Below are 11,986 nucleotides of genomic sequence, written 5' to 3'. Positions count from 1 at the left end.
TTTTTCCTCTATTTTCTTTCCTTCTCATTTTCTCTCAAACAAAGGGTTGATACTCAAAATCGTCCCTGAAAGATCATGCGTTTTTCATTTTCGTCCCCGAATAATTTTTTAATCAAATTAGTCCCTGAATGAATTAAATCACGTTCGTCCTTCCGTTAACCTCGTGACGTAGCCGTTAGAAATCTGCTGACCTGGAACATGAGCTGGCAGCCCACCCAACCAAACGACATCGCAATGAGACTTTAAGAGTATGCAAGTTATGAAACGCCACCCTTTTGAGAGTAGAGTGTAACATTTTGCACTTTGTCTCTTGAACAAGTCCTTAGTTGTTCTTCTTCACTTTCACCGTGACTCTTTGTTTCTCTGAACCATAAGCAACCATCACGAAGACGAAGAAGACAGCGCCATCGGCCACAACCATTAGAGTAGACTGAGTAGTCGTGGAGCATTGTTCGTGCGTCAGTTCTGGAGCTTGTTGGGAAACTTGAAGGCAATGACACAGCGTTGTTTTTGGGTTCGAAGTGAGAGGTAAAGTTTCTTGTATCTTGTAAAAAAAATTGGTAACACTATGTAAACTACCTAGTTTTTCCATTATATGATTGAGTCATCGTGAAGAATTTGTTAGTGCATAGAGTCTAGGGTTTCATCCCAGAGTTTGGTTTATGATCGGTTATATGTGTAACTGAGGAAAGACTCTGTTTTTGTGGCTTAGAAAAATGATAACTGTTGTTTGTGTTAATGAAGTAATGGTTACCGATTTAGTTGCTGTGTTGGTGATGATTTAGTGTTATGCATGTTCTGTTTTAAATTTTTATGGGTTTGGAGGCATTCCAAGTCTTAGATGGCTTGCTACAATGACTTTTTTTTCTTAATATTGTTGTTTGCTATTATGTAGATGGAGGGTCCTCTGATAATATTCATATTTTATCATGGTAGAAATTTTTAAATGATGAAAAAGAAAGTATAATCTACGAAGCAGTGTGGGAGTATACAACTGAAGGAGCTGGTGTGGGAATGTGCTAGATCAAGGACTGTGAGTGACTTTGAAAGAAACATGAAGAGAGCAAGGTGATAAATGAACGAGCATGGGCTTATCTAGATAAGTGGTCAAAGGAAGCATGGACTAAAGCTCATTTTCGTGAGAGGCCAAAAATGGACACTATTTGTAACAATACTTGTGAGTCGTTTAATGCAAGTACCAAGCATGATAGGGTGAAGCCTATCCTCCTATTGGCAGAGGAAGTTAGGAGGATCATAATGAAGACCATGATCAACAATAGACAAAAATTGGCAAACTACCAAGGAATTTTGCCTCCAGTGCAATAGAGCAGGCTTGAGGCAATGACAAAGCTGTCTCAGCATTGGTCCCCACAATGGAGTGGTGATCAGAATGAGGACCTATACGAGGTTCACGGCTGGCCAAACACAATGGTTGCTGACTTAGGAAGCGTACTTGCATATGCAAATTTTGGCAAATGACAGATATCTTTTCTCAATCTTTATGCAAATGTACTATATTAATAATGCAAATTAGTCTGAAATAATAACTGCATACACAGGTATGCCTTGTATGCATGCCATATCATGTATACAAGATAAGAATGATAAGAGGGTTGAGGATTACTACCATGAGTGGTTAACCATGGAATCATACCAAAAAACGTATGCTTTCCATGTTAACCCAGTCAAAGGCCAAGACTCATGGGAAAAAATAGGTTGTCCTGCACCAGTCCCCCCTCTAATTAAGTCCAAACTAGGTAGACCCACAAAAAATAGAAGAAAAGACAAAAATGAAGGAAACTCTGGTTCCAAGACAAGGATGAAGAGAAAATATAACCTCATCCGATGCATATTCTGTGGTGAGGTTGGACACAACAAAAGAACATGCAAACTGAAGAAATAAGCTGATGCTGAAGAAGAAGCAAGGTTAATGCAACTACAACTTGCATTTGTGGATCCTAGTACAGATGTACCAAATGAACTCCCAAAATGATGCTGCTCATGTTACCCCAGTTAATCCTGTTTCAGTGTCTATTTCTCCATCACCGCAACGATCGAATGCAACCTCATAGATAGTCATGACCCAATCGGAAGGAATCCCAACAACTCAAGAAACACAACCGTCACCACCCACTAAATCTGTAGCGATTTGATTAATTACTTTATTTTTATTTTTACATGCCTAAATCTATGTTTCTCTATTCATGTATTTACTTTATATGTCATGTAGGCTAAAGTGAGGGGAAGACCACCAAAGCTTCAGGTTTCTAAGGGAAAAGGAAAAAGAGTTGTCTCTCCCCATAGGACCATTTCCTGCAACAATTTCAATTTCTGTTGGAACAATCAAAGGATCTAGTGCTGCGACAACCAAGAAGCTTGCAAGTCTCATGACTTTTGTGCCGACTCCGGGGTTCAAACAGCCAAGGAAAAAAGATGACGCTATCTGAAGATCATCATCGGAACATATGCTTTTTTTTGTATAAAGCTATAAATTAGGAAAGATATGTTTGTGTTAAACACTATCAAGTCTCCCTATTTTGCAAGGCCTTTATTTTGGAGGCATGTTTTGTCTTGGTATGATGTGTTTCTGCGGAATCACTTTTAGGAACTTTATTATCTTTTGTGGTGACAAACACAATATTGAGAACTTCATATTAACACTTTATATTACGAAATTTAGGAACTTTATTATCTTTTTATGTCTCTAGTTTGTCATTTACTTCTTTACATATGACATTGTGAGTGATGCATAAATATATTTCCTTCACAGATGTACTCAAAATCCAAGTTGCCATTTATAAGCTCTAGTTTCATATTATAATAGTTTAGCCATGATACTGGAAACAAAAAAACCAACTCCCTAAATCACACCACCATATCACATTCACTCTCTCCTACTTGTACATATATGACATGCAAAGTAAAGCTCCTACTAAGATGACTAAAATCAGACTAGTGAACATGAAACACATTAACATTCTAAGTACTCTTACTTCTGCTTCTAAACTACATATTCTCCATGCTAATTTAACCTTCCAATCTTCATAATCAATGTCCAGTTCTCCTTCATTTTATGGGATTCCCCTTGGACCTTCTGCAACAGCTACAGGTTCATTTTCTTCGACCCATTTAAAAAAATTGCAATGGCTCCCTTTCTGAAAACATTGAATAAAACTGTTAACCCCACATAAAGAGTGAAAGCCAAGATGATGCTATCATTCATACAAAATTAAACTCACCCGATATCTTGGACAAGTATGAAACAACCTATCTGGATTCTGTGATGTCCGAGATTCCTTAATCAAAGTTTTTAAACCGCAGAAACAGGTTTCCTCATCGTTTTTCCTTATTCTTCGCATGGACGAGCTCGAAGTATAGCTACCATGTGAGTGCGACGGCAACCCACCACCGGAACCTCCACTTCCGCTCCCCATCATGGCGTAGAAATCAACTTCCTCCTCCCTCAATAGCTGCTGGGTCTGCAACAATGCTCAAGCAAGTCATTCATGTTCGTGGGAGGTCGGGAATTAAGGTTTATTTATTTGAGATTTAGGGGCTAAATTGATACAATACGCTAAACATATCTCGTCAGCAACACACACACCATGACAGGTGTACTTATATTGTCAGCTCACGTTCCAGGTCAGCAGATTTCTAACGGCAGCTTCATGAGGTTAACGGAAGGACGAACGCGATTTAAAAAAATTCATTCAAGGACTAATTTGATTAAAAATATCATTCAGGAACGAAAATAGAGAACACGTGATCTTTCAGAAACGATTTTGAGTATTAACCTATCAAACAAACATAGCTGTAGTACTTTCTTTGAATTGTGCGCTAGTAGAGCACATTTCATTTTGAGAGTGATTTTTATTGTAATTAGACCAAATTGATTGAACTTAATTGACAAAATAACTTATACATATAACATCACTCTAAATTTATTCGTTAATTTAAACTACATTTATTTAAATTTTAAACTAAAAAAGATCATGCAAGAAGCTAACAAATTAGTGGGTGAACTCTATAGCTATACCCGATGGATGTGGCTATTTCCCTTTTTTTCTTACTTTGCCCTTTCTTTAACTATTTGTCTTCTCCCTTTTATTCTTACTTTACCCTTTTTTTTAGCTATTTGTCTTCTACTCCTTTGGTGATGATTTTGAAATACCCAGTATCTTTTATACTTCCTTTATGGAAACACTTATTTCATAATAATAAAATAACATTTATTTCAAAAAAAAAACTAAAAATATTATCATTTTAAATTATGTGAATAAAATTTAAATAATTAACAAAATAAAAATATACCAATTCCATGCAAATCATATCTAATGTCAGCAAATTTGCCAAACTGAGGCAAATTTTAAGCAAACAGACAAGTATGCCGATGTGATGAGCGAACTTTGTAGACATTGCATAAATTTGCCTATCTGTTAAGCAAACTTCATAAAACCTCAAAATGAAAAAATAAATACTGAAAAATAGTGTCTTTTAATTTGTTTTGAGAATTAAAATTTTTTAATATTTTATACAAGCAAAAAACCCATTGAATTTAATATTTTACGAGTTCCGTGTGACACTTATTATATTTTCTTGGTCACATCACTCATCCTTTTTCCGGCAACTCAAACATAAAGGCCCTCCTTCACACATAATTTTGGCAACAATTACTCATTCCCACCGGTTATCCAAACAATAAAAAAAGTAACATATTAGACACTTTTCGGCCCATCAACCAAAAAGCCTGTTAATAAACTTTTCTTAGCCGCAGTAATCCCAAACAAATGCTGAACCAACCAAACACCACATACTATTACTGCCTCGTTCGGGCTTCACGAAACCCTGCGAAAGCAGATACCAGAGGCGTCGAAGAGAACATCTAGGAGACTAGGACACGTAGGATCCATGCGTATGGATGTTTAACTTGCCATTATTATATACCATCTGTAACTCGTGAAAATTAAGGCTGCACTATTAAGTATACATCATGAATCAGAATATTTTAAACCAACGCCTATGTAGTCCATAAGTGAAACCAGCACTCTCCGCTTGCTATTTCGTTCTGCTGTTTTATGGTGAAATATGGAGGGGAAAAATTTGTTTTTGGTAACATCTAGGATTACCGAAGAACTTAGCATAACCAAGACATGAGAGAAATTTCCAGTCCTCAATAAAACTCAAGCTGTTGCAGCCAAGGGCACAGATCTGTAACATGCTCTCTTTGCGGCACGAACAATATCTTCAACCTACAGATTCACAATACACAACACGTGTACCAAAACCTTCAGTAAATTAGAACTGATTTCAATCAGATGCAAACTTATACCAAGCCAATCATCTCAGCTATTATTTCATCTTGTTTAGGTAAAGTTATATATTACTGTATTGGATCAGGGTGGGAAATTCACAGAAAATAAGATTAAACTTTAGAAGAATCACCTGTGGGACAGCCATTCTCTCCAAATTGGCTGCATAAGGCATGGGAACATCAGCCCCAGCAATTCTCTCTACCGGTGCATCAAGATAACCAAAACTCTCCTCGATTACAGAGGTGCTGTTTAAGAGATGCAAGAGGTTAGTATATTTCCAAGAATTAACAGTTGAAGACTAAAAGGTCAATGCAAAGAGCTAAACCAAATTTCGGCACCAACACCATGCTGAGGAAATCCTTCTTCGACTGTCACCAATCTATTGGTTTTCCTGACTGAAGCATTAATTGTGGATCTATCAAGTGGCCGAATGGAACGCAAATTTATAACCTGTGTAGATAAATCCTTTGCTCGTTATTTTTCTCATAACTAAAACACAGTTTTGCTAGGGAGAAGAGGGATGCTTACCTCAGCACTGATTCCTTCCTTTGCCAGTATCTCTGCAGCCTAGAGACCAAGAAAGAGTGTTATTTATACCTTAAATCTTCTTCGGGTATGAAAAAGGCTCTGAATCTTTAAACCATTTTAAAAAAAAGGGGATTCTGATTGTTCTTAAAAGGTTTGTATAACACCACATGACAGATTGATACCTTCCAAGCCTTATACTACCTGTTGGTGGTGTAAGGAAACCTAATATCTATTTATCATATCTATCTACAAATAATAAGCAATAAATTGGATACAAAGCAAACAATACATGTCTAGAAACCAAAGGATTTTAGGGAGAGCCAACCTTGAGAGCATAGCCAACCATTTTTGAAAAGGCTGTAATGGTAACGTCTTTTCCTTCTCTCTCAATCTGTTAATGGTAAAATGCATTAAGCAAACAAGGATTCAGAGTTTATAGCATAACAAGTTGCGACTCAAACAAGCATTAGACAGGTATAATTCATATATTTTAGATAATAAATTACCTTTGCTTTTCCTATGGGAAGGCAAAAACTGGAATCAAGAACTTCAGCTGAAACAGGGAATGACTCACCATATCTGAAGGCCATAAACAAACGAATTAGATATTTTGGAACAATAAATGAAGCTGAAAATTTTCAAATATTCATTTTCAGTTTCCCTTTATATCTGTCACTTCTTGAATGCAGAATTACTAAACTTAAAGAGTAATACAAAAAAATATTACTAAACAACCCTTAATTAAAGAAAAGAGAAAATAGTAGAATAAATCTTAATATTTTTACATATTAAGGGTATAATTGGTAATTCCATAATAAATGTTGCATAGAAAAATGAGAATGACAGATATTGTGAAACAAAAGAAATAAGCTAAAGTGACAGATAAAGAAAAATAGGAGTACTAATCAAGCAGCACAACTTACAATAACTCATTTTCAAGAAAAACAACAGGGTCAGGGTCCCTTATAGCCGCTTTTAGCAAACCACGAGCATCTTCAGATGAATATGGTGACAATACCTTCAATCCAGGGCATGAGGCATACCAAGCTGCATAACACTGCACAAAAACTAAGTTGAAGGATATACAATAAGAAATAAAACCCATAATACCTATGCTAAATAGGTTGTAACCAGAGCAAAATTCTTCAGAAATGCAAAACTAATTGAAGTTCGTGCTTAAAAGTAGAAATAGATCCATACTTGAGAGTGCTGAGCACCAACTCCAGCAGCAGCTCCATTGGGTCCTCTGAAGACAATAGGTACAGATATTTGCCCAGCAGACATGTAGTTTGATTTTGCAGCAGAATTAATAATGTGATCTATTGCCTGTGCATATGTTAAAATAGAACAAGTCAATAAGTGGAATCAATTATAAACCTAATGAAGAAGCAAGTAATGTGATCTTTCAATTACGTGCATTGATACAAATATTTTTCTCAACATTGCTGTAATGAAGAGGAAAGAGATTTTACATTCTAACATAATATGTAACTATGACATTAAAAGAATTATGCCAAGCAATTAAGAGTTAATAAGTAACAAAATTCCAACAATGAGGTCTAAAATTGGTTAATGCATATGGCCATGGGAGTCAAGTGACATTCAAAATACAAGTCAAACACCACACATATCAAATATCTGCTTAGAATGTATGTCTACTATGATTTACACAGCTAATAATAAATTCAATCTATTGTTCCAATATAGAGGTCAACATTTTGCCTCCATTCACCAGTGTATTATTTATCTCTAATTCAGATTCAGGTGGGAAATCAATAATTTCCATATCATATCATGGGACCCTGGTATCTAATTGTAAAACATAAAAGATCAAGAAGAATTTGGCCAACTTCAGAAGACATCACAGCAATTTAATTATTTGGTGCTTTAATTAAAAAGTAAAATGCAATTTAATCAAGTTCAACTCTAACCTGCATGGAGAAGTTAAAAGTCATAAACTCGACAACCGGCCTTAGACCATAGTAAGCAGCACCAACTCCAATGCCAGTAAACCCAGCCTGCAATATATTTAGCAAACAAATTAGTGCCATCTCCTTACTAATAGAAAACAGAAACAATGATAATGATGGATAGGATTTATCCCCTCATGTGATAGTTTAGTTTTTGCAATCTGCCTCTAGTCCTCTGGGTTTTAAACTGAAAATCTTCCGATATAAAAATATTTGTTCTTGTCAGTTGTGATACAAACTATTAAATTTTCTCTTTCAGTTGCAATGACTCTTCAATAGGATTAAACAGTGATAAGATATCAAAGAGCAAGGAACTGTGAGTGAAAAAAAATAACCTCGGTAATTGGAGTATCAAGAACCCTTTCAGGACCATACTTGTCCAGAAGCCCCTTAGTAATCTAACATGTAAGAAGAAAAACAGGTTAAACATTTGATAGCAAAACAAGTTCACAGATACACAGCTGGCAACAAACTAACCTTATATGCACCCTGGTATTCCCCAACCTGCACTTACATACACCCAAAACCATCATAAGAAACGTGAAAAAGTGAAGAGACCAACAAGAAATCATTCTTTGAAAAATAAAACAAAATAAAAATATGATAGTATGAATGGAGCGAGTGTGTAAGTTACCTCTTCACCCATCAAGAAGACTTTAGGATCAGCAGACATTTCCTCATCAAGAGCAGAGTTCAGAGCCTCTCTAACTGTCATCTGTGATATTATTTACATTATATATTAGATTAGATCTATGATGCGCAGATACTAACATGGACACTTGACGCAACAAGGATATGGACACTACACACACCAAACTTCTAAAATGATAGTACACGGATGCTGACACAAACACAGGATATACCCATATGCATATAACTCAAAGTTTATAGGATATTCAAGTATTTATACATGTCAAACTACCTACATTCACTACTACTAATATTCAATCAGCCAATATTGGCGATTCCGAACCCTATTAACAGTTTAACACTACATTAATCAACTAGTTGAGTGCTGGATACTGACAAGTGTCCTACACACGCACAACTCGTTTAGTTGGTGTGTTCTTACTCAACAGGATCTGTAGATATTTTATGTTTCAAAAGCGAAAAACAAGCATGGAGTTAAATGTGAAATGAAAGCATACCTCTTTAGCAGAAGAAGAGAAAGCTCTAAATGCAGAGAAGGCAGGTAGAATATTCTGCAAAAAAAAAAAAAAAAGAACCAAATATGAGATGCTTCCAAGCACAAATTGAATCAGTGAAACGAACGTAGGAGATGCCACATGGCACGTACCTTATGCCTTATAGCACGCAACATCTTGCTATGTTGAAACGAAGCAAGCCTATTCACAGAAACCTTAATCCATCAACAAACAGCATTCTTTACAAATCAATTAAGGAAGATGAATCTAGATGAGAGGAATCATACATGAGAGGCGAGAAGTGAATGAATGAAACCCTAAAAGATGTGGAATAGTAATAAGAGGAGGAAGTGGAAGATGTACCCGCGTCGATCTCTCTCTGTCTGATAGAATCCGATTCCGATCTCCGCTCGCCAAATGGAATGAAGCCACACCGAATCCCACAAGCTCCCAAGTTTATTATATATTTATCAAAAATGTTTTCTACCCGCAGCTTCATTATCGCTGTATATTTTTTTTTGGTGACTTCATTATCGCTGTATATAGTATTAGTAATTTAGTATATATATTAAAAACAATAATTTAATTTTGATATGTCACATTGTCCCTAGTTTTTGTTTTTCCGGTGCATCTTCTGACAATAATATCAATACATCAAACTCTCAAAATAAATTATTTTTTTAAATAAATAAAATAAATATTTTACTTACCAGAATATATAATTTGTAGTATTTTTATTAAAATGTATTTTATCTCTTATCTCGTTTACACTATGAAATAAGAGTATATGTATCTTATTTACACTATAAATGAAATAAGATACGGAATGAGATAGTATATATTTTGTTTATAGTTAAATGAGATAGGTGTATATTTATGACATTTACAGTGTAAACGAGATACGTTAGGAAAAATTTTCAGCAACTATAAAAGGATATGCAACCCTTTATATTCTCCACACACATCTTACTTCTTCTCTGTTATTTTTTTTTTTTCGAAAAATAAGCCAAAATGTCTAGTAGTAGTTATCTTGTTGTAAATGTGTATCCCAATTGACATATGAGAAATAGTGATAATGGGGTGATATTTGAGTGTGAGAATCTCATTTTGTTGCGTATCCGGCGAGTAAGTTCTTTGTGGAACTAAAGAGTTTGATATTAAATAGCATCGGTGGTAGTAGGAGGAGAAAAGAGATCGGAAGGGTGTGGTATATGTCAAGGTTCTGAAAATAGGACCAAACTGGTCGGTTCAACTAGGTTAACCGAAAATCGGTCAGTTAACCGGTCCAGTCCACCTGTAAAACCATCCTATAAAAAATCGACAAAAAAAATTGGCCAAATCGATGGTTAACTAACAAACCGGCCGAACAGACCGGGTTTCAACAAGTGCCGGTTTTACCCCCAAGCCACGAAACGATGTCGTTTTGGCTAGTGAAAAAAAAAAAGGTAGAAGATTGAAGTAAAAGAACGTTGGTCCACTTTCCTCTTCGAAGAACCCCTCTTGATCACCTTCCAACCCTAACTTTCTCTTCAACCTTCAACCCTACAAACGCCACTGTCACCTCCAACAAACGCCGGAGCGAAGCGTCACTGTTGCGGGTCGAAGCGTCACTGTCGCAGATCAAGGCAGCTCTCGCGGATCGAAGCATCACGGTCATCGTCATCGAAGCGTTGTCGTCGTCACCGAACCGTCACCGTCACCAAAGCGTTGATCGTTGTGTGGCTCTGGCCTTCTGTGCTCTTCCGCGGTGAGTATTGAGTTCTTCAATCTTTTTGTTTTTCAATTAATTTTATTTATTTGATGACAAAATTGTATGAATTGGGCATATTTGAGTTCATGGGTGTTTGGTTTTTTCAATTAAATTTTTATTCAGTGAAAAATTTAGGGTAAATTTTAGTTCAGAACCTGAACTTAGTTTGGATGCTGAGTTTGGATTTTTCTGTTTTGAGTTGGGTTGTTGCTTATATGATTTTGAATTGTGCTTATATGCTTAGTTTTTCTGTTTTTGGATTTTCTGGCCTCTGATGCTGAGTTTTATATTTTTGGATTATGGGTTTGAGTTGTTGAATATTTAATTGGAATGCTTTTGTTGAATACTTGATTGGAAGTATGGTATTGTTTTTGTTCTTTTCTATTATATGAACGCTTGTGTTAGGTTCATCAAGTATGCTATTGCTTTCCTTGTTTTGTTCCAAGCTGAAGCCATGAAAGCTATGCTGAAGAAGAATAAAATGGACTAAAGAAATGAGCCATTGTAAGGAGTTCAAGTTGCATTCCTTTAAGTTGGTTAATTGTATGGATATCGGATTCTGAATTAATTTTATGGATATTGGAATTTTAGATTCTCTTATCAGGTTTTTGTTGTTTCAAATTGGTTAATTGGATTTTTTAGCCCATTTTTAGTTTTGAATCTTTTTATTGGTCTTTGTTTATTTAATCTTTTTCAGTGATTTCTTGAAATTGTAAGATTATTTTTTTCTGCGTTGTTGATTCTAGGTTATTGAATTTTCTGATTTTAAGTTGATGGTGTTATGGTGCAGTGTTTCAATGCATTATTTATGCTGTTGTTATATTTTTATTATTATTTTTATGAAATTGGAATAACTGTTAGTGGTATTATATGCATTTTGATTTTTGTTAGTTATAAATGTTGATTTTTAAAATTGTTTCAGAATTTTTAATGGATAATTTATTATATAAAATTTTAAATTTTATCAATTTAAAAAATATTGAATTTAAATATTTAAAAGTATATATTAAATTTTTAATAATTTTATTTTATATTTAATTAAACCGGTTGAACTCCAGTTGAACTCCGGTTGAACCTCTAAATCATTGAACCAGTTATTCCACCGGTTCGTTGACCGGTCCGGTTCTCGCAACCTTGGTATATATTGCTAGCACCGATGGAAAACAAAATTTTTCAGTTTCGTCTGTTTTGACTCTATGGCGATGAGCATATACGCCTGATGTTTGACATTCATGGAAGAATTATGGTGGAACAAGTGATTGAGCTTTCTGCGGAGGTTGG

General features: G+C 35.3%; 1 protein-coding gene across 3 annotated transcripts; it reads right to left on the bottom strand.

The window, feature by feature from the left end:
- Positions 1–4,905: 4,905 nt before the first annotated feature.
- LOC130976190 (pyruvate dehydrogenase E1 component subunit beta-1, mitochondrial) lies at positions 4,906–9,486 on the bottom strand. 3 transcript variants are annotated; one of them, XM_057900974.1, is made up of 15 exons: positions 9,319–9,486; positions 9,108–9,156; positions 8,959–9,012; positions 8,445–8,525; positions 8,288–8,314; positions 8,146–8,208; positions 7,772–7,858; positions 7,041–7,166; positions 6,764–6,897; positions 6,347–6,419; positions 6,166–6,231; positions 5,841–5,879; positions 5,638–5,762; positions 5,443–5,557; positions 4,906–5,249 (listed from the first exon to the last, which is right to left on the bottom strand). In XM_057900974.1, exons 2-15 carry the CDS (start codon positions 9,129–9,131, stop codon positions 5,181–5,183), a joined length of 1,083 nt encoding a protein of 360 aa, XP_057756957.1. In that variant the 5' UTR covers positions 9,132–9,156; positions 9,319–9,486; the 3' UTR covers positions 4,906–5,180. The 3 variants fall into 3 exon arrangements, with proteins under 3 accessions (XP_057756957.1, XP_057756956.1, XP_057756958.1); XM_057900973.1 differs by having other exon boundaries at positions 9,243–9,471; XM_057900975.1 differs by having other exon boundaries at positions 9,108–9,170; positions 9,319–9,456.
- Positions 9,487–11,986: the final 2,500 nt, after the last annotated feature.

The sequence above is a fragment of the Arachis stenosperma genome, chromosome 4 (genome assembly GCF_014773155.1).
Source record: "Arachis stenosperma cultivar V10309 chromosome 4, arast.V10309.gnm1.PFL2, whole genome shotgun sequence".
Taxonomy (NCBI): Eukaryota; Viridiplantae; Streptophyta; class Magnoliopsida; order Fabales; family Fabaceae; genus Arachis; species Arachis stenosperma.
This window is presented reverse-complemented; position numbering and strand designations above follow the sequence as displayed.